At 33.6% G+C, this 23,746-nt stretch overlaps 2 protein-coding genes and 1 long non-coding RNA gene across 3 annotated transcripts; all 3 read right to left on the bottom strand.

Annotated features, from left to right (window-relative positions):
• Positions 1-3,460: 3,460 nt before the first annotated feature.
• Positions 3,461-4,235, bottom strand: LOC129951868 (uncharacterized). The gene is made up of 2 exons (XR_008782247.1): positions 4,129-4,235; positions 3,461-3,907 (listed from the first exon to the last, which is right to left on the bottom strand). It is a non-coding gene; the product is annotated as an uncharacterized LOC129951868 (long non-coding RNA).
• Positions 4,236-16,136: 11,901 nt separating this feature from the next.
• On the bottom strand, positions 16,137-20,568 carry LOC129950393 (uncharacterized). The gene is made up of 8 exons (XM_056062335.1): positions 20,338-20,568; positions 20,134-20,215; positions 19,837-19,950; positions 19,618-19,777; positions 19,500-19,555; positions 19,142-19,345; positions 16,309-16,384; positions 16,137-16,197 (listed from the first exon to the last, which is right to left on the bottom strand). The coding sequence occupies exons 1-8, from the start codon at positions 20,458-20,460 to the stop codon at positions 16,137-16,139; spliced, it is 876 nt and encodes a 291-aa protein (XP_055918310.1). The 5' UTR covers positions 20,461-20,568.
• A 737-nt stretch (positions 20,569-21,305) lies between these two features.
• Positions 21,306-22,664, bottom strand: LOC129951166 (uncharacterized). The gene is made up of 4 exons (XM_056063194.1): positions 22,192-22,664; positions 22,007-22,127; positions 21,574-21,921; positions 21,306-21,504 (listed from the first exon to the last, which is right to left on the bottom strand). The coding sequence occupies exons 1-4, from the start codon at positions 22,364-22,366 to the stop codon at positions 21,321-21,323; spliced, it is 828 nt and encodes a 275-aa protein (XP_055919169.1). The 5' UTR covers positions 22,367-22,664; the 3' UTR covers positions 21,306-21,320.
• Positions 22,665-23,746: the final 1,082 nt, after the last annotated feature.

The following is a 23,746-nucleotide window of genomic DNA, read 5'->3' as shown; positions in this document are numbered from 1 at the left end:
CCCGAATGGATTTAGATATCGTATCTCACATGATGAGGGGAATAGCCAAGAGAGAAAACGGTAAGATTGGTAAGTATGTGGTTTTATCTTTTTTTTTTTTTTTTTTTTTTTTGAACACGTACACCAACACAGTAGATTTGTTTTCGTTTAAAATGGATAACGAGTTAAACGTTATACTCGCAGACAGATGTTTTAATGCCGTGTTGCCAAGGCTACACACGAAACGAGTGAAATGAAAATGTTGGAATCAGATACACACACACGAAAACGATTGGAACGAATGTTTAAAATCAGAGACTCATGCAGACGCGAGCTAAGCACACAACAACAACAAGTAGGTACCGTATGGTTTAGCAAAATTAAGCGCAACGCAACAAATAGGCACTGTATGATTCAGGAAAATTCTGTGTAAGTAGGGGCACGCAATAGATTTCACATTTAAAAATTCCAAACGCGTGACCGAATTGTACCTTTAATGTGCTTTATCAAAATTCGACACAGGCCAGGCACAAGTGGTACCGTAAGGCTTCCACAAAAGGAGAAACAAAAATCACTTTCTTGTTCTTTTTCTTATGTTCGCAAAACAAAAATTCCGAACGCACTACCGAACAGTAATAATACGAGTTCAGACACGGGCCTATCCCACTTCTGATGATAGAGAATGATAGAAAACAATATTTTATAATAGTAACGACCTAAATGATATTTAATCTTTTTGTTCGATCTTCGGTGCATCGAGACCCGCATGTCCTTTCTGCTTCGATGTCGCTTTTCGAATGCAAAAACGCAGACCCTTCTCCTTATTTAGTATTTGGCATCAAAGAGTGGCACTCATACACTCAAGAAAGCTCTCAGTAGATACCCACTTTTACCGTATACCTCAACTGATCTTATGCCCTGCTCTAACATACATATGTTGCATGCAGGTTCGGTAGGTACACTTTATCCAATATCAAAGAAAAACGGGAACCACTTATCTAACTGTTTAGTTTATATAAAATATCACTCACTATATACGTAAGTATATTATTATGTTGGAATGATGACCAATTTAATCAATTATTGGCCGATAATATCACTGAAAGAAAAAAGAAAACCAAGGAAAGTAAAAAGAACAAAAACAGATTAAACAAAAACTTCCTTAATAACACTGGGACAATCACCAGGAAAATGAATTAAGGTTTCGTTCAAACGAAAAAAGTTTTCTACCGCCGGTTAAAAATATAAATAAATAATTTATTCTTCACAAGCCCCAAGTTGGGCGCCAATTTGTTGCTATAATTTTTCCACGCGACGACGACGACCACGACAATCCCGAACAAAACCACGACGAAGACTAGAACCTAGAACGTAAAGAAGGCAGTGTTACCGCTGGATATTTTTGAAATGTGGCAAAAAAAGTGGCTCTCGTAAAAAAAAGGTGGCAAGGAAATTAATAATGAAGGGACACCATATTTATATGAAAATTGTCTTCAGAGAAAAAATATCACACCAAAATCATATTATTTGAAGAAAACACACAAATTAAACGAACATTTTTTTATGATTTATTGTAACGCAAACTTAGAAACTTAAGATTTTACACTTCATTTTATATTTTAAATATAATATACATACATAATGTGTATAAATAATACTAGGTTACTAGGTATTCAATAGAACAGAAAAATAACATTTTACTGATGTTTCAAAAACAAAATTTTTTAAAACTAGTTTCAGTAAATTGACAATTAAAATTGTAAGACCATAAAATAAATAAATAAGTAATACTTCATTAAAAGGTACAATAGTTAGGAATTCTTATCAGATTTTATTTTTTTGTAATTGTTTCTCTATATTTTTTTATGAGGATTTCATTTGGGCTCCACTCAGTAAGATCACAGTTACTTATTAAATTTAAAGAAGCCAACATATTTTCGCAAGTTTTAGTTCTTAGTCGGTTGGTGAGTTTATTTTTCATTAAAGTAAGTTTTGAAAATACTCTCTCAGCGCAGGCGCTGCTATGTGGCAAAGTTAATATATTTGCAACGAATTCATACAGATCGCTGCTTGGATCCTGAAGGTTTGCCTTGTTGCGCAGCAGGACTCTAGTAATGACGCCAATGATGCTTTTTTCTTGGGTGGGCAATGCATGCTCCAGAGATGTTGTGTCTTCGGGGGAAGCTTCGTGAGGACGATATGCAGGGTCAACGTGTCCCAGCTGTCGACTGGTTCTCCCATGACCCTGAGTGAGCGTAGAGACTCACCTACTGTGTCTCTGATACGCATCAGCTCGGGGGGTGACTCCTCTGTGGCGGCAGTTACCCCCAAAAACCGGGATACGTGAGCCTCTGCTAGCAATCTGGGGTTGTCGAAGCGCTCCTTGAGTGCTGCCCACAGTTCCTCGTAGCCTCCGGAGTAAACACTCCCGACGAGACCCACGTCTCTCACCTTTACTGAGCCCCGAAGCTTCTGCAGCTTGTAAGGCACGGGCAGATCGGCGTTATGCACCATCGTCTCGAAGGTGTATTTGAACTCCAGCCACTTCTGGAGTTCCCCAGTGAAGGTAGGGATCCGGATCGACTCCAGCTTCATCTCTTTGGGTACGTCCAGGACCGCTATCCGCCGTTTCAAAGCTGACGACGCTTCGATGTACTGTTGCGTCACCGTCTGTTGCAGCAATCCGTGCTCCTCTATGTCCTCGTCTCCTACATCCTCCAGTATTGCATCATGGGCAGTCTGGAATCGCTGGTATTGCAACTCCAGAGCCTTCTCTTCCAGGTAGATACGGCTAAGGTCCCATCCGTTGAGATCAGCCGTCAGTATTGTGGTGTGGTGGTGCTTGAGTGCCGTGCACGCCGTTGTTCGTCGCAGCAGTTGGATCCGACTCTTCTGAGGATCGGTTGAGGGGCCCAGCTGAGTCTCCTTTATTTGAGGTTGCAGCTTCGCGATTCGTCAGTGTTGCCGACATCCAGCAGAACTACTTCATGCGCGATCTGGAAGCGCTCGTATTGCTGATCTAGAGAGCGTTGTTCGCTCTCGATCCGGGACATCCCAGCTGGTCATGTCCGCGGTATACAACCGCTTCAAGACGGTGCATGCTGCTGACCTATTTGTTAGGTGAGCCATGTTCACACTGCACAATTAAACGGGAAAAGGACAAAGAGGGTCGGAAACTTGTACTCACGAGAACTGAAAGCCTATCCCAACGATAGGGTTATGACCGCGTACCACAGTAGCGCAACTACACTGAACAAGAAGACGACGATAGCGAATTCAATGTAACTTGGATCCCAAGGTCCACAAAAGCACATTCACAAAGTTCACTAGGGACACGACAAAATGTTCAAAATGTCCCTTGATTTCACAAAATCATTCCTCACAGGAGGCACCAAAATGTTGGGGAATTAAACTTCCGAACAGTAAGAGGAGAGATCCTTAGTTCTATATTTTGTTTAAAGGGAACTTTGCCGAACACAAATTTTGCTTATGGTATTTTTCTTTATTGACTTACAAGGCTAATTTAAAAGTCACGGAACCACCAAGTGGTATTTATTGGCGCAGCCGACGACTGATCGCGTTGAAGACTAGAAGAGAACACACCATAGACCGACCAAGTCAGGCACCACCTATAGCTCTATGTATACTTAGGTATGTGCCTGTGCTGTGGGTAGGTATCTGCTTTGGCGGGCACAGAAATGAAGCACAAATCAATGGCACATTTAATTCGACACATTTTGATGTCAATCGACTGATCATATAGCGAGGCAGTATGGTATGTGTGATATGAAGCTGTCCGGCTGAGGGTGGTGATGGGTGTAGTGAGGCACCAAGTACTTTGTGCTGCATCAGCGCGGACGTTGACCACCAATTCTCGAGGGCAATGGTGATTGACCGAACACTGCTGAAATAGCAAATAAAAGAACTGCTGGAATAGCAAATAAAAGAATTAAGTTAAGATTTGAGGACCTCTTATAATGGAATCTTGAACTTTGTAATGATAGGCAATAAATAAGCATAAAATAATTGGAATTATAAAAAAAGCTACAAGGAGAAGTCAACAATAAGGAAGTGTATAAAAATAAATGAATAAGTTATTCTAAACTATACATACGAATAGTTTTAATAGGATCGTTTCTTTTTATTTACTTTTTATTTATTACTTGTCTATTTTTTCGTCACAACGAATTAACAAATACAACCTTCTCGATCGGAAGCCAGTCAACAACTGAACTGGAATTTTAGCTTTTATTCATTCCTTTTTACATGTTCGTTCTTACAACTAATACTACTACTGCTACATAGTTTATATAATTTATATGATTAAATACACATATATCATATAAATTATATTTATTATTCAGTGAAAAATATGTTAAAGATAAAGTGAGTGTAAAAAAGAAGTGCAAACAAAACAAAATACGTAAGAAAATTAAAAGAAAATTAAATACCACGTTCAGTTAAAAGTGTGCTGGTGGTTGTGGGTGTTTTGTCAAAATTAGTTTTTATTTTATAAAAACCTTGTTGGATCACCAACCAAGCACTTTTACTTTCTTCTGAAAACTTAGCATTTAAGTGAATATTATTTTTAAATAGGAATCAACTGCCTCAACAATATGATTAAAAAAGTATTTTGTTGTGTTTACAACAACCATATAACTTTGCACTTCTTTGAGTGATTCACTTACCACAATTATAAGTGGCTGCAGGGTTAGGTTGAATTCGGCTAATTTAGTTTTCCTTTTTATTATATGTGCTTCGATGTCGGCATCACTCCTAACATGCAGGATAAAACCATCTCTTACTTCGGATTTGGAAGGCCTCCACACTTTCTTGGCATTGCCCCTCAATCTAATGGTGCAGACTGAAAGAAGCGATGTAATTAGCAGGAAAGCTGCTAGCTTTTCTACCTCCTCGGAGACTGAAAATAAAAAATAATTCGTTTTAGTTAATCATACATAAAAAATATGTGTAGGTATATATTTCGTATACTAACCATTTTCGAGTGAAAGTAAGATTTTAATAAATTTATCTTTATTCGGCCGGTTTGAAGCAACTTTAAAAAATTCCTTTTTGTAGGAAGAAAATTTTCAAAAAGCCCGTTAAAATAAAAAAAAAAATAAATATGCATACATATTAAAAGGGAAATAATGCAAGACTTAAATTCATCAAATGCTTTTTAATAAAAAATGATTTAACTTACCAAAATGTAGCCTGTTGGTTTCTGCAGAGCTGGATACTCTTTGAAGTACTCATCAATACTCTGGTTTTTGAGGTGGCTTAACCGAACGCTTGAGGTTTCCTCCAGATTGCCAGGGATGGCTTGAATTCTTAAGCCACTCAAGGCTTTCGCTGCATTCTTTTTCAGCCTCAGAATCAATATCATCGAAACGGCTTAATGGCGATGATGGTAATGCTGGCGATGATGGTGATGAGCAACGAGATGAAGTGGGCGTTGTTGGTGGGTCCATTTTTGGTCGTTTTGTTATTATTCCCGACTCCCTGTATTTTCTTTTTAGGTTATGTATCTGGTCTGGGAGTTTTCCCCACCAACCTGTTGGTGATACCACGAGTGGACTCAACCAACTTTGTATGTAAATACACTGCCCTTTGCTCTTTTTTGAACAGCTCAATAATCTGATTCGCCCAAGAACTATAAATAGCCGCAGTGATGTTCCTTTCGGGATGAGTTTTTACGATGTGTTTTCCTATTATACGTACAAGACGCATTCGTGACAAGTTTTCAAGTGGACTGGTTTTCGGAATACTGAGCAAAGCTTTTCCCTCCAAACTACTTTCAAGCAATTTCGTTAAGGTCTGAAATCATACATTTTAATTTTGCATTTTTTTTTTATATTTTACTACTTGAAAAGTGAATCGAATTGAAACTAAAGTATTTTGAATTGTATTTGTTGATGCATTTTAAATTTGCACATGCAATAGAAATGTTATCTTTAAAAAACAGCCCCTTTGTTAAAACAGTTGAAAAGTGGGCTTATTTTCACTAATATATTGAAATTGATCTACTTTTGCAAAATAATGAAATTTTGGAATAGAATTTTCACAACAAACTTTATAACAAACTAATTTACAAAATGTAAAAAAGAAAAAACCGTACAAGTGTCTCATTATTTGTTGTGTCATCAGTTTGCTTTTCAGCTCCGCTTGCATTGATATAGGAAATAAGCTCATTAAAAGGATACTCTTGAATTGTTGTAGCTGAATCTATCGTTATGTCTGATAATTATGTACCAAAAAGCTGAAAATTGTTTATAAAATTTGTTCAATACAAAAATTTACCCAATAGTTTTTAAGAAAAAAAATACTAACAGAGCTACTATCGGAGTTGTGTTCATTTCTTTGATATACGAGTTTTTTGTATTCTGCTAAATTTTTATTGAACAAAACTCGATTCCCAATACTTGGAAATAATTCTTTAATTTCCTCACTTCCAAGGAGAAACATGGCCATGGATGTTATGTTGTTTTCTGATAAGGAAAAAGAAAAATATATGTTTTCCAAAGTTAAATGAGTGCAAATTCAAATTTAAACAATAATTGAATTTATAAATCTATTTCCAACACTTCAAAACAAATTTAAAAAAAAAACTTTTCAATTACAAGTTTTTTTTTGTGAAATGCTGAAAAATGTTTGTAGTATTCAGTTTGATTGTTCAAAGCGGAGAAACGGTTCATCGTATTAAAGTAAGACTTCAACTTAATACAAGAAAATTTTATCAACTTTAAAAACTGATTTGGTGTAGCTTCAAAAGTGGACGTTTACTTTTGTAAGCAAGTAAAGTGAATTAAACCATTTTTTCAAATCGTTAGGAAATAGATTTTTTTAAGCGTAGGACCATAATTTTTATTTTTTCAACTAGTGTATTCATAAAATTATAAATTTAAAGAACTGGCCAGTAAAAATAGACTCGGGCGTAAAGTCGAAAACTTCAATGTACGCATACAATATAATGATACAAATTCAGCAAACCTTTGGCCTAAAATGCATAGTGTCTGAGATATCGGTCAAGAACCGTTTTTTGTAGATGGTAATCGAAGTTCCACCTGGATCTGTCCGCATTTTGTGGTTTTATGATCAGTAAAGGGCCTTTCACATGAGAGCGACCAACGACCAACGAATAAACAATGAAAAGTGATTTTACGCACATTATAGACATTTATTGCTTATAATTTTTGAACTAAATGATAGAAACATAGTTAATGATGAATTTCAGAAGCATACATTTGCTTTTTGGTTGCTTAAAGTTAAGCCCCATTCCCTCAGGAGGCTCTCGACATTTTCGTCCATAATTTTGACACTTAATAATTTTTCACTTTTGTAAATTTTTTTAAATTGTTTTAATTTGTTTTTAACTGTTTTTTATTTTTATAATATGAAAAAGAAAATCACTACCACTATTCACTAATCACTACGAACAATGAACTGCACTCGACCAGACTTGAACAGAGAATGAGAAGATTGTAAATTGTGAAATTTAATTGACGTATTGAGTGAATTTGAGCGTTACCAATACACAGACGGCCACTGAGTAAAATTTACCCACGGGCCACGCCTCGGTTAATTCAGATACATACATAGAAGATTTACTCGGTCCTTTTATTTATTATTATTATTCTTTATTCTTTTTATTAAGTGTGTCCTGTCAATATGTTTCAGAAAAGTACAGCTGTCTGTGGTGGTTCTGGATTCAATGGTGCTCCGATGTCGAAGAAAAATGTGTTCTCTAAGTTTCGGCAACTGCTGCAACAGCAACGATGGAAATTAGGCAAAATGTTAAAAACCTTTAAATCACCGTTGATCGGGTTTCAATGGATTTTGGCCGATCCACAATTGTCCTTTATCGGGGTCACCAATATAGCTAGTTGTGGCTATTCTTTTCGTATTTTATTACACTAATTAATGACGATATAAGTTTTGAGTTAATTTACGTTGGAAGCTTTGTCGCACTAGCACACAAGACAAATGTTCTGATAATCATGAAGTTTGAAAGAAACGAGTTTTATCGAAAGAATTCTTATTCTCTCTCTGAATGTCTTCGATATTTTGTCTCGCCTTCTCCCTTACATTATTACGTTCAACGTCTAACTCGCTAACTACCTCCTCTTCCAACATCGCCCCTGAGTCTGCATCGACCCAATCCTCGTCCTCAACAACGATACCCTCGGCTACTTCCCCAGGTCTGGACAAACCGAAATGTTCTAGCAGTCGGTCTTGTAACGTCCGTTTCAGTCCGTCCGTCGGAAGTCCCACGTCCCTCAACTTTTGTTTCAATCCTTCTACCGTTAATTTCAAAATCTCCCCCGCGTCCATCACAACAAAATTATAATAAAAATATTGAATATTGAACAAAAGTATCCAAATCTTAAAATAAATAATTTACAGTGTATTATACTAAAATTTCTCGGGAGAGAAAATAAAAACAAAACATTTACTTTTGAACGTTACTGTTCATCAAAGAAAAGAAAAACAGAGAACGATAAAAATTGTATACACGTTTACTTGTATGTTGTATTGTTGTATTTCCCCGTGATGCTCGCTTTCAGTCGTCCTTCCAGTCTCTTATTTACTCTTGTATCGTTGTATTTCAAGATGATGCTCGCTTCTAGTCTTTTATTTACTTTTGATCCTTAGGACTTGTTATTATTTTCGGTTGGCGTGCTTTTTTGTTCTCTCTCTTTTACTTAAATACTATAATTCTATTCTAGTAGCAGCCCTTTACATGTATTAGTTCAAATAACGGAAAGAGATCTTACATTTATACATTCGTTTTTTGCTTTTATTTTGTTTTTTTTTTTTCTATTTCGCTTACAGATCGTTGTTTTTTTTTTTTTTTTTTTTTTTGTTCTCGTTGGGGCAAGCAACCACGGTGGTCTTCATGTGTATGCACCAAATTGTTTTTTCTGCTCACACACTAGCACCGCTTTAGGATGAAGCCCTTTACTGTTTGTCTTTCGTATCGTACACAATTGTTTTTCTTTCTATGGTGCGCACACCCGAATGATTGAATCTTTAATATTTTTTGCATACGCGCACACACACACGACTTTATCGTTCTTCTTCTCTCTATTTTATTTTCATTTGAGTGTACAACAACGAAACGGTTGATGCCGTTCGTCTTTCGTGTTGTTACCCCTTCTTTTCTTCAGCTTGTGTTCGCGTATGAGCACGATTTAACACTGCGAATAAAAGTAATACAAAAGTACAGCACGAATGGCGTCGTGTGTCTCAAAATGTTTTTATTTTTTTTTTTCGTTTGCGGAAACAAACCGAACAAGTCAATTACCACGCACTCGCGTCTGGTACCAATCCCGGACGAGCCCCCAAATGTAGAGTTCACTTATTATTTTTAAAGAAAACACGTTTAATTCGGATCGAATTATAATAATAGCGTATTATTTATTGAACAAATAACTTTTAAACATAGCTTTAGCTAACTTTATTCAGACGTGATCTGTTCTCTTCGACAGGAGTTAATGACTAACTTAAATCTACGTTGGACGCTGGGATGGTTTTCGTTCTTTCGTTATTTCGTTCTTTTGTTCTTCGTCGATCGTATGTGCGTGTGACTATGTACGCATCCGTCTGTCTGTGTTCCTACCCCACATATATTTTTTGACTTCGATTTACAATCGCCAATAGCAGACATTTTATTTTGCTTAATTTTTTAAAATACTCAACTAATTTTGAATCTGTCAAAACTTGACGAATTGCAGTTGGGCAAATGTTCGCATTGCAATTTTAGGGTGCGCCTGTACTTTCTGCATGATTTTTTCTGTTTTTTTTACGACAAGAAGTCTTTGTTGTTCGTAAGTATGTTATGAAGTTTCATTTTATTCTCAGCTAAGGTGGATTTTTTTGATAATTGATCCAATTTAATTTAATGTAACTGCTTTGTGCCTCCTCTGTGTTGTGTTCTTGTTTAAAATAAAAACACTTGTCTTTAAACAACGTTATAATTAATTTGTATTTAATTGTAACTGTATTGTGATTTGTAATTGATATAGAATGTGACTTGCTATCTGTTAAATGTTGTATTGTGATTGAATATGTGTTTTACATGCAAAAACCAACCGATCTCGTTGGCGATTGAATTCAGAATGCATAAGAAAAGATTTGTTGAGCTTAGTTGCTCTTATACAAATAACGTAGGGAAAGAGAATACAACAAAAAAACAGTATTTTTGTTAGTAAAAGCAAATCAAATGCACGTATATATGTATATAATATAAAGTGTAAATAAAATTATAAAAAAGAGAAGTTAAATATATATAAAACGTAATGGGCCTTACTAATAATCAAACGCTAATGTCGACTATTAGTTAACTGGAAGATTAAAACAAAGTTCTGAGTTTTAATAAAATGATGCCAATAAACAATTTAACCCTCTCACTAACTAGTCTCAAGATTTTCCTTGAATCTATTGCAAAATCTACTACAAATAAGAACAAAAATTGCTTGAACTGTCAGAACTGTCAAAGATCAATTTTTTGTTATTATGCAAAAGCAAAAATATAAGTTTTGAAAAAGGTGATCTTCATAACATTTCTCAACAATCTGTGATCAATTGCGTGAGAAAGTTTGTTACAGGTGGCGAGTTCGGTTCTCGCCATAGATGCCGAAAGAATTTCTATTCAATTAACGTTCAGGTAGGTGTTCATTTTTCTGAAAAAAGTCTTTCAAAAAATGATTTTGTACCTACAGGTTGTTTGTGACGCGCATGGCAAAATTCAGCTCATGATTCAAGAATATGGCGTGAATCTGCTAAAGCAAACCGGTTGCAAAATGTAGATTTAAGGGGAGGAGTTGTTTTGGGCGAGACGGTGGGTACGCATGTTCGAAAATATTGTTGACACCATTCAGAATATCGGCTGAATTAAGTCCAGCAGAACAGCGCTACAACAAAGCGCATATTCGAACAAGAATAACGGTGGAACAACTATTTGGTCAGCTCAAAAACAAATTTCGTGCGTGTTTTAATGGCATCAACATCAACTATGAAACAGCCAAAGCAACAATTGTTGCTATCGCAATAAGGATGGTTCAAACGGTGATTTTACATTTTTTTTTAGTAAAAGCAAAATATATATTTTAAAAATTTTCTTACTTATAAAGGGTTCTTAAACGACAACGCATTAATTGTGAGTTCTTCAGAACCAGATACTTCCGAGCTTGAGGAAGAAACATTTCCTTCAACAACAACCTTACGTGGGACTAGGTATAGAACCGAATTCATAAGACATTTTTATTCATAAGTATTCTTATTTCAAAACTTTATTTGTATAAACATAACAATAAATAACAAAATAATAAATAAACATAAAATCAGACTTCAAATTCATTTGAACACTTCCTTCACTCCTTGTTTTATATAACAAACAAACAGAAACTAAAACAGAATGAAAATCGAATGGAAAACGACATAACTAAGTAAATGATTAACGAACAAAAGAAACTTAAGAAATAAGACTTCAAAAACAATTATAACATCGAAAAAAATAACAATGAAAAATCAAAAAAAAAATTATTAAATGGTTATGCAGACAAGTTATTTGATAACTTTCTTTAAAGTTTCGTACCTGCATGTTCAGGAGATAGTTTCCTCTTTTAGAAGAATTTTTAACCTTTCTTTTTTTTTCTTAAGTTGGAATATAGTTTTATTATACTTTGTTTCAACTTCTATTTGAAGTATCCTCTTCTGGAGCAACTCTTCTAATGAAGCAACGGTCGGAAAGGCTCTTTTTCTGTTAGCGACTGGTTTTTACGGTGCTGTCACTTTATCCATCTTGCTTTCATCTGCTTTTGTTGGTGTTTCCAGATCCCTAAAGCATTAAAGAGAAAAAGTATTAATATAATTAAATAATGCAAGCGACAGATTTTTGTATCATCCTCCTAATGCTCCTCCTAACCATCGGATATAACATAGTACTTACAATTTCTCAAACACCAAACCATCCAACGGTTTAACTTTATTTGGTGATTCGTTTTCTCTGGAAGTAATTGAAAATGCTTTAGGTAATTTTTTAAGAGTAATATTATAAATTTAATACATACATATCCTCCTGTGCATAACCATAATCGGCATCGCAGTCGTACGCTGAAAAATCTTCTAAGAAGTCTTCCTTTGCGATCTCCTCTATCTCGTAGTCCATTTCACTTTGTTCTTTTTAAGGAGATCCACCACCAGTCTGCCCTTGCGCCCTTTTGAACAATGATATTTTATTCCGCGATAATTGTTTTCGTCGGTTCCATTGATCCCTCAATTGTTTGATTAAACACTGATGCCCATTTGATTGGAAGGTTTGTTTAATTTTGTCCCAAGCCTCACTTTTTTCCTTAATCATAGGCAGGCTGTTAAGCTTGCTGTCGATTATTTGACCGAGGGATCTTACACATGAAACTAAGAGCTCCTTCATTTCACGTGTCCAGTTGCTGGCTCGTTTTATTTTTATTTGTTTATTCATAGTAAACATATATATAATTTTCTTAAAACAATTTATTTTTCGCTGCACAAATTTCAGAACCACAGGCACAAAATACAAAACAAAAAAAAAGAAGAAACTGTCAAAGTTCACTATTGCCGTGTTCTTTTTAACATGAAGTATTTTAGTACTTGTATTATATTCTGGTACGACAATTGATTTGAAGTGTCGGAGTGACTTTTAAATTAAATTTTAATTTATAACACCATCTTTTTCACAAGGAAATATATTTCTTAAATATATAAAACGGAATCAAAAAATTAGCCACGTATTCAAAGTAAAATCAACGAACGTAATACTATAACGCACTAAATATTTAAGCAAACATTACATAATCTCTCCATAGCCCTTTTTTAGTATCATATTCGATCATTTGAAATATATAAATTACATACTGCAGTGTAAAGCCCCAAATACGAAAATAAGCGAATACAGTTAAGTCAAATGATGCGTTTCGTTGCTTTTTGTTCAGTTCCAGTAGGAATGAAAAAAAGAGTATACAACATGGGTAACTTCTCCTTTTAACTGTCCCGAGAACTTCTTTTCGATTAGCAAGATGGAGTATAATATTTGTCTGGTGTCGTTGTCAGTTTGGAAAAAAATGTTTCAACGTTACACTTTTGCAATGATACTAGATTAATTGCATCGAATTGTGAATACCCCTAATAAATAAAGTACTTCCAAATTAAGTACTTCATTTTTACTTTAAGCCTGGAACACAGATCGTGCTAAATTTTAGCTCCCATACAAAATTCTTTACCTACATTTTTGAGATAATTTTGTATGAAAGCTATAATTTAGCGTGATCTGCGTACTAGAACAAAAATCTGAAAGTGGCATAACCTTATTTTGTCTCTCATATTTTTGTCTTAGGGAAATGCATTATTTTAAACATAGTTTTATATTCTTGAATATCTATTTTTTGCAAAAAAAAAAATATAACTTTAATATTTTCAAACCTTATGTGCTTGGTTTAGTCGATTTAAACCCAATTACAAAAAGTGGGATACACCACTTTTGCATTCACAGCCTCAAATATACCTTTACCAATGGAAATCGACTAGATAACTTGAGATAAGATTTAAGTATTAAATACAAATTTACGTACCATGAAACAGCACTTAGGCAACACTTTTTTTTAATGCTCGACTTTAAACATGGATTTCCGTGTATTAAATTTTGACGTTTTGCTAACGCCTAAACTGGATATTAAATTCGTTATTGGTATGTGAATTTTCTAAAGTCTGGAGATTTTCTTTTAACCTTAACACTAAATTTGATTATTAGTAAGGCCCAATGTATTCTTATTATAATTTTAAACATAGCTTTAGCTAACTTTATTCAGACGTGATCTGTTCTCTTCGACAGGAGTTAATGACTAACTTAAATCTACGTTGGACGCTGGGATGGTTTTCGTTCTTTCGTTATTTCGTTCTTTTGTTCTTCGTCGATCGTATGTGCGTGTGACTATGTACGCATCCGTCTGTCTGTGTTCCTACCCCACATATATTTTTTGACTTCGATTTACAATCGCCAATAGCAGACATTTTATTTTGCTTAATTTTTTAAAATACTCAACTAATTTTGAATCTGTCAAAACTTGACGAATTGCAGTTGGGCAAATGTTCGCATTGCAATTTTAGGGTGCGCCTGTACTTTCTGCATGATTTTTTCTGTTTTTTTTACGACAAGAAGTCTTTGTTGTTCGTAAGTATGTTATGAAGTTTCATTTTATTCTCAGCTAAGGTGGATTTTTTTGATAATTGATCCAATTTAATTTAATGTAACTGCTTTGTGCCTCCTCTGTGTTGTGTTCTTGTTTAAAATAAAAACACTTGTCTTTAAACAACGTTATAATTAATTTGTATTTAATTGTAACTGTATTGTGATTTGTAATTGATATAGAATGTGACTTGCTATCTGTTAAATGTTGTATTGTGATTGAATATGTGTTTTACATGCAAAAACCAACCGATCTCGTTGGCGATTGAATTCAGAATGCATAAGAAAAGATTTGTTGAGCTTAGTTGCTCTTATACAAATAACGTAGGGAAAGAGAATACAACAAAAAAACAGTATTTTTGTTAGTAAAAGCAAATCAAATGCACGTATATATGTATATAATATAAAGTGTAAATAAAATTATAAAAAAGAGAAGTTAAATATATATAAAACGTAATGGGCCTTACTAATAATCAAACGCTAATGTCGACTATTAGTTAACTGGAAGATTAAAACAAAGTTCTGAGTTTTAATAAAATGATGCCAATAAACAATTTAACCCTCTCACTAACTAGTCTCAAGATTTTCCTTGAATCTATTGCAAAATCTACTACAAATAAGAACAAAAATTGCTTGAACTGTCAGAACTGTCAAAGATCAATTTTTTGTTATTATGCAAAAGCAAAAATATAAGTTTTGAAAAAGGTGATCTTCATAACATTTCTCAACAATCTGTGATCAATTGCGTGAGAAAGTTTGTTACAGGTGGCGAGTTCGGTTCTCGCCATAGATGCCGAAAGAATTTCTATTCAATTAACGTTCAGGTAGGTGTTCATTTTTCTGAAAAAAGTCTTTCAAAAAATGATTTTGTACCTACAGGTTGTTTGTGACGCGCATGGCAAAATTCAGCTCATGATTCAAGAATATGGCGTGAATCTGCTAAAGCAAACCGGTTGCAAAATGTAGATTTAAGGGGAGGAGTTGTTTTGGGCGAGACGGTGGGTACGCATGTTCGAAAATATTGTTGACACCATTCAGAATATCGGCTGAATTAAGTCCAGCAGAACAGCGCTACAACAAAGCGCATATTCGAACAAGAATAACGGTGGAACAACTATTTGGTCAGCTCAAAAACAAATTTCGTGCGTGTTTTAATGGCATCAACATCAACTATGAAACAGCCAAAGCAACAATTGTTGCTATCGCAATAAGGATGGTTCAAACGGTGATTTTACATTTTTTTTTAGTAAAAGCAAAATATATATTTTAAAAATTTTCTTACTTATAAAGGGTTCTTAAACGACAACGCATTAATTGTGAGTTCTTCAGAACCAGATACTTCCGAGCTTGAGGAAGAAACATTTCCTTCAACAACAACCTTACGTGGGACTAGGTATAGAACCGAATTCATAAGACATTTTTATTCATAAGTATTCTTATTTCAAAACTTTATTTGTATAAACATAACAATAAATAACAAAATAATAAATAAACATAAAATCAGACTTCAAATTCATTTGAACACTTCCTTCACTCCTTGTTTTATATAACAAACAAACAGAAACTAAAACAGAATGAAAATCGAATGGAAAACGACATAACTAAGTAAATGATTAACGAACAAAAGAAACTTAAGAAATAAGACTTCAAAAACAATTATAACATCGAAAAAAATAACAATGAAAAATCAAAAAAAAAATTATTAAATGGTTATGCAGACAAGTTATTTGATAACTTTCTTTAAAGTTTCGTACCTGCATGTTCAGGAGATAGTTTCCTCTTTTAGAAGAATTTTTAACCTTTCTTTTTTTTTCTTAAGTTGGAATATAGTTTTATTATACTTTGTTTCAACTTCTATTTGAAGTATCCTCTTCTGGAGCAACTCTTCTAATGAAGCAACGGTCGGAAAGGCTCTTTTTCTGTTAGCGACTGGTTTTTACGGTGCTGTCACTTTATCCATCTTGCTTTCATCTGCTTTTGTTGGTGTTTCCAGATCCCTAAAGCATTAAAGAGAAAAAGTATTAATATAATTAAATAATGCAAGCGACAGATTTTTGTATCATCCTCCTAATGCTCCTCCTAACCATCGGATATAACATAGTACTTACAATTTCTCAAACACCAAACCATCCAACGGTTTAACTTTATTTGGTGATTCGTTTTCTCTGGAAGTAATTGAAAATGCTTTAGGTAATTTTTTAAGAGTAATATTATAAATTTAATACATACATATCCTCCTGTGCATAACCATAATCGGCATCGCAGTCGTACGCTGAAAAATCTTCTAAGAAGTCTTCCTTTGCGATCTCCTCTATCTCGTAGTCCATTTCACTTTGTTCTTTTTAAGGAGATCCACCACCAGTCTGCCCTTGCGCCCTTTTGAACAATGATATTTTATTCCGCGATAATTGTTTTCGTCGGTTCCATTGATCCCTCAATTGTTTGATTAAACACTGATGCCCATTTGATTGGAAGGTTTGTTTAATTTTGTCCCAAGCCTCACTTTTTTCCTTAATCATAGGCAGGCTGTTAAGCTTGCTGTCGATTATTTGACCGAGGGATCTTACACATGAAACTAAGAGCTCCTTCATTTCACGTGTCCAGTTGCTGGCTCGTTTTATTTTTATTTGTTTATTCATAGTAAACATATATATAATTTTCTTAAAACAATTTATTTTTCGCTGCACAAATTTCAGAACCACAGGCACAAAATACAAAACAAAAAAAAAGAAGAAACTGTCAAAGTTCACTATTGCCGTGTTCTTTTTAACATGAAGTATTTTAGTACTTGTATTATATTCTGGTACGACAATTGATTTGAAGTGTCGGAGTGACTTTTAAATTAAATTTTAATTTATAACACCATCTTTTTCACAAGGAAATATATTTCTTAAATATATAAAACGGAATCAAAAAATTAGCCACGTATTCAAAGTAAAATCAACGAACGTAATACTATAACGCACTAAATATTTAAGCAAACATTACATAATCTCTCCATAGCCCTTTTTTAGTATCATATTCGATCATTTGAAATATATAAATTACATACTGCAGTGTAAAGCCCCAAATACGAAAATAAGCGAATACAGTTAAGTCAAATGATGCGTTTCGTTGCTTTTTGTTCAGTTCCAGTAGGAATGAAAAAAAGAGTATACAACATGGGTAACTTCTCCTTTTAACTGTCCCGAGAACTTCTTTTCGATTAGCAAGATGGAGTATAATATTTGTCTGGTGTCGTTGTCAGTTTGGAAAAAAATGTTTCAACGTTACACTTTTGCAATGATACTAGATTAATTGCATCGAATTGTGAATACCCCTAATAAATAAAGTACTTCCAAATTAAGTACTTCATTTTTACTTTAAGCCTGGAACACAGATCGTGCTAAATTTTAGCTCCCATACAAAATTCTTTACCTACATTTTTGAGATAATTTTGTATGAAAGCTATAATTTAGCGTGATCTGCGTACTAGAACAAAAATCTGAAAGTGGCATAACCTTATTTTGTCTCTCATATTTTTGTCTTAGGGAAATGCATTATTTTAAACATAGTTTTATATTCTTGAATATCTATTTTTTGCAAAAAAAAAAATATAACTTTAATATTTTCAAACCTTATGTGCTTGGTTTAGTCGATTTAAACCCAATTACAAAAAGTGGGATACACCACTTTTGCATTCACAGCCTCAAATATACCTTTACCAATGGAAATCGACTAGATAACTTGAGATGAGATTTAAGTATTAAATACAAATTTACGTACCATGAAACAGCACTTAGGCAACACTTTTTTTTAATGCTCGACTTTAAACATGGATTTCCGTGTATTAAATTTTGACGTTTTGCTAACGCCTAAACTGGATATTAAATTCGTTATTGGTATGTGAATTTTCTAAAGTCTGGAGATTTTCTTTTAACCTTAACACTAAATTTGATTATTAGTAAGGCCCAATGTATTCTTATTATAATTAAGAGTGATTTAACTGATGTTTGGCATTCTTAAACACTGACATAGTTTTTAGTTGCCCTGAAAATTCACCCTTGTGCTTATCTGATTGGCTGATTAATAAAATGATTTTATAAAATTGTCACTTTTGAATTATCATTCCAACGAACAGCAGCAATTTCGGGCTTGTAGAATGCAAAAATTGATTGACCCACGGCATTTTGCCTTCGGTTCTTTTGGGTCTTTCGAGACTTCTTTTGCAGTTCTCTTTTTACGACCTGTATGTAAGGATAATAAAAACTGATTTATCTTTGTGGCATATAACACTTCTCAACAATTCTTGGTTATTATTTTTGTCGATCCTCCGTCACACAAGTTCATGAGTGTGAACTAATTTTTTCGTACCGTAAGAGGTTTTTAAAAAGGAATTTATGAAAATAATTTTTATATTTATTTCAAACGGTTTTATTTTGTAATATTATCAATCAATGATTAAAGTTTTACTTTTAAACATCTCTGCTGTTAACGATTATGAGTCGACGGATGATTTAAAGCTGGCCACACGGTTTGGTTTTTCCATGTGTAATTAATATCCTTTGTTTTGTTGCGGCTCCACTTGTCTTAGAATTAAATTTGTCAATTTTTCCTTGATTTTGTGCAGTTGTGATTACATCTAATCATAATTATTAGTTCAATTATTACGGTTAAGGTAATCTGACGATGTAACACGTCACAAACATGGATAATTTTATGTACATTTCAATGACCTCATCTTAAAGTCCAAGCTGAGTGATGATGATGATGATATAATAAATTAAAATCCTTAACACCTAAACTACACACTTTCAATATCAGAATATACATAAAATCATTGCACAGGACAGTTCCTCTCGAATAGCATTCAATACATAATTCAAAGCAGTTTTTGATAGTCTAAAGTTCTGTACAAAACTTAACAAAAGCAATCCTTAAAAAAAAAGTAAAATAACTCACGATTTCGGGCAACGAATCGATCGACCAGTTCAAAGAGTTCTTTGCGTAAAGCACGCTGCTCTAAATCCGGCAAGGACTCCATATCCTGTCGCACAAGTTCACACGTCAGAATTGCGTATGTCTTTTCTTCTCTAGGTTTGTTTATCTCTTTTAATAGAGAAATCGCTTCCGACTGGAGCTTTTGTTGAACTTGATTAGAAGAATCTGTAAAATAGAAATAAAAGTTTGTAAAACAATCAAAGTTAAAGGTAGAAATTCAATATCAATTCGCAGTAGTGTTTCGCGCAATAAGCAAACATTGTTGTGGCGATTCGAAACTTACAATGATGGCAATTAAAATAATGATTTAATAACTTACTTTTTTTTCCTTCGACCACCTTGTTTACCCGGCCCTCATTCATTACAGTTTTTGTCCTATGATCAAAAAAGTAAAGTTTTAAGTAAATACAAAATACAAATAGATCGTCACAACATACGCTCTTGGTGTTTGAGTGTCATCAAGGAATGCAAGCAGAATCGCTTGCCTGTATTTTTTTTGCGCCCCTGATCCACTCGGAATGTTTTTTGAACGGGTGTAATTAGTTTTAATGGAATTCCATCTTTTTCTAGTGCATTCCTTATGGTTGTGAGTTAATCCTAAAATTTTTATTTAAATGTTAATGACTATGATGGATGCAACTCAACTCAACACCTACCGATTTCAACCAATACTTTAGTCCAGTCACTGTTCCTTTCGACACGATTCCGATAACGTTTATCCTTTATATTCCAGAGAGAGGGGTACTTTTTTATTGTCTCAATTAAGAGTTCTTGGAAATAAAAACAAAGCAAACGTGCTTTTAGAGAATTTGAGAAAAATTGAAATAAAATAAATGATAAATAGTTAATCAAATAGATTTTGTCCTGGGTGAGTTCAAGGGTAGATATGAACATTATGTTAATATGTCTGATGAAAATGGTTATGTTATTAATACATTGAAGATTTCTATTACCAAAATTCCAAACCATTTTATCTGCTTTTGCGCTGCAGGTTACAAGTGGATTTGGTGTCTGGTCAGGTTGTTCCCAATTCTTCTGGACGACGAATGAAATTGTGACCAAATATTTTTTTAAATTTATTTCACATTGATTATGTTTTTGTTAAATATAAACTGACTGATTCAGAAAAAAAATAACATAATTAGTTTGGTGCATACCTGTTTTTTCTTCGGGAAATGATCTCTGGTCTTTCTCCTGGACTTGTGAAACTTCCCAGGAATTGGCAACTGGTTCGGGAAAAGGTGAAGGAGTTGCTGAGGCAAATTCTTCTTCATCCTCATAATAATTATGTAGAACTTCGTAGTCCGTGAAATCTGTTATGAAATAGAATACCTTAGCTTAGATAAATCAAATAAAAACAACTTACCATCGTCCATAGTCAATAAGATTTAGTTTAATTTTTTTGCGATTGAAAATTAGTAAATACGGATGATCTGGCGATTTGTTCAGTTTTGACATTCGAAAAAAAAAAAACAATTTATAGGAAATAACATCGATACGAACATGTTCATCTTTGCTATAACTTTATTATAATGAAGATGTCTGCATTTTCATCTTCTCTCTCTATAAAACACACACATTTTTAGTGTTTGATATCCCTTTTGCACGCAGATCTGCAAATAAAGACGAATGTAAATCCACCATTATCATACATTTCAAAAACATTAGATTTATCGCGTATTGTTCTACCTTCAACTCGATCTTCTCTATTTTCTTCATCCATCCACAGCGTAACCGAATCCATTTTATTAACTTTTTATTGAATTTTATATTTTCTCTTTAAAAATTAATTTCAACTTCCTCGTCTTGTTCCTGATTTTTTTTTGTATTTTTGCTCATGAGAAATACTTCGAGATTCGGCAAATCTATTCTATAAATAGAGAAAGTACTAGATGATTGTTTTGTTCGATTCGAACATTTTACAGAGTACCAATTCATAAACGAATCGAATATCAGATTCGAATCGGTTTGGCTTTCAAGACGCATTACAGAGTAGAGCCCCAGAATTCAATTGAATTCTAAGAATATTTTGAATTCGCAACGAAGAAAGGAAAAGAATATAAGGCCCTTTCCAAACTCTCTTGAAAAAAACTATCATCAATGAAAAAATTGAACGCCAGCTGTATATAAAGATTGACCCTTAAAAGGGTTTTTGCTTTTTTATTTCACAATAAACTCTATTAAGTATTTCAATTTTAAGATCATCTTGCAAATTCAACGGTAGCTGAAGCATATAACTGTCAAGGGTTTTGTAATAGTCTTCATTTCGGCTCTTTGCTGTGCATTCTATATCTGCACTATTTGCTTCCGACACAATGCTAATCCTGTTAAAATTCAATACCATACAAATTACTCGTTTAGAAAAATCTATAAATTTTAAGTTGTGTACAAACCTTCCACTACTCTCTACCGAATCCATTCTTTTTCTCTTTGCTGCTGCGTCATTTTGAAATGTTGTTGGAATTGTTGTTAATGGTGTTAATTGACTGCTACAAGAAATCGCAACAAATGCCTTCGGATCTGGTGCTGGTATCTCTTCGACATCTTCATCTGTGTCTTCCATCTCTAGTTCTACATTTTCGTCTAAATCTATCACTGTGTTTTCTTCAGATTTGGGAATTGATGTTTCAGTTACTTGCTGATTCATATTTTTGTTCTCTTCTTCATATTCGATGGTTTGAGTAAATGATTCTAAAGCACTGCACGATACTTCTTCCTCTGTGCTACTGATATTACTGTTTCTAAATTAAATTCAAAACAAAAATACAAACAGTAACGAAATTATAAAAACACAAACTCAGTAATAAAATTTTATATCAAAATTACCGTAAATAAGGATTGAGAAATGAAAGCCGATTCATATATTTCCATTTGCAATTTGAGTTCTCTCTTATTTCTCTTACATATCGATCACGAAGAGATCTCCAACGATATTTACATTCTTTTACTGTGAATATTAAAAATTAAATCAATGATTAATAATTTTTCATAAAAATGTTATGCTAACTTACCATTTGATCTAACATCTGCTGCAACCTCTTCCCATGCATTCTGCTTTATGGATTTCTTTCGATAATTTACTGCATTCTTATCATAAAGACAAGAATGTTTTTCTATTGCAGCGATTAATTTCTCTTCAAAAGTTATTTCAGTTGATTCATCGAAATTTGTTGAAAGTCGCTTCATATTTTATTTTAATAGATACTATGGGAAAAAATAAAACAATATTTGTCTTGTGACCCTTCTTAATTCGTATCGACTTCAAGACTAAATAACATTTTCACATAAAATATGACGCCGTCATGTGTACTTTATATACTACAAATAACGACGTGCCGTGCGTCGCCCGTCGCCATCGCATCCGTCGACACAGCAACATTCTACGTTGTGTGGAAATTCGATTGTATGTATTTGTTTTTTTTTGTTTGTTTTATTATCATCTTCGTTATATATGTATACAAAAAGAGAATACCTGCGCATTATATTATATTGAATTATTTAAAGGTGTAACAAAAACAAAAAAAACTTGTTTAAAGTAAATACAGTGAAGCGCAAAAGTAAAGACATTTTATACTTAAATTGTATAAATATACATACATATAAAATGTATATTAAAATTGTTCCTTTCCTGTGAGTCTTTATTTGTGAATTGAAAAACCTTATTTACTATTACCTATATCAGTTTTTATTTTGAACTAGAAAATATGTGCTCTTTTTGTGTTAAACAATTGAACTGTCACCTTCTGTCAAAAGTGCTTTTTCGAAAAACAAGAATTCTGCTATTTTGGTACTAATACTTATCTTGTAGTAATAATATCAAACTTAAATTTAATGAAATTTGTAATTATTTACACAATTTAAAACGAAAAAAATGTGAGTATCAAAACTCAAATATATCTTTTCGGTTGTTTGACACTGTTGACAGCTTTTGATAAAGGGACAACTACCCGTGAAAGGAGCGACGACTGGTTTTTGAGTTGCATTCAAATAGATCTTTCAAACACGACATTAACAACGGTGTTTATGACGCATTACTTGGAACGTTTTTTTTTGCAGCTACATCTAATTGAAGTCCCGATTATGGTAAAAATCAAAATCGACAATAATTTTGCCTGTATCATTTAAGGGATGATTTTAAGTAAACCACCTATTTCTAGGTACATTTTTCGTTTGTTTGTAATTCTTACTGATCATCAAGTTGTAATTCAATGCCTGCACCATGTCCATCGTTGTCGGCAATGCCGTCGTTGTCATAACTTTAGGGTATCATTTTATACAACGCTTTATTTTTTGTCTACGTTCATATATAGAACTGCTGTTAGTGGCAGTAAAGGCCTGCGTGAACAGTTCGCTTTCATGTTAATATGTATGTAATAAACAAATATATAACACAACTTTGTTTTACGGATAAGAAACTATATTTCCATCAGAACGCTCCCTTGAGCTTTATAAAGAAGAAACTGATTTCAAACACGTCGTATATTAAAAATGTGCTCTTAAGATAAAATATGCTTCAACAGTGTCAAACCATACTAAAGGTACATTTAATTGTCTTTGAGAATGTTT

The sequence above is a fragment of the Eupeodes corollae genome, chromosome 3, assembly GCF_945859685.1.
Source record: "Eupeodes corollae chromosome 3, idEupCoro1.1, whole genome shotgun sequence".
Lineage (NCBI taxonomy): Eukaryota > Metazoa > Arthropoda > Insecta > Diptera > Syrphidae > Eupeodes > Eupeodes corollae.
Note: the sequence above shows the minus strand (reverse complement) of the source record. Positions and strands in the feature narration are given on the sequence as shown.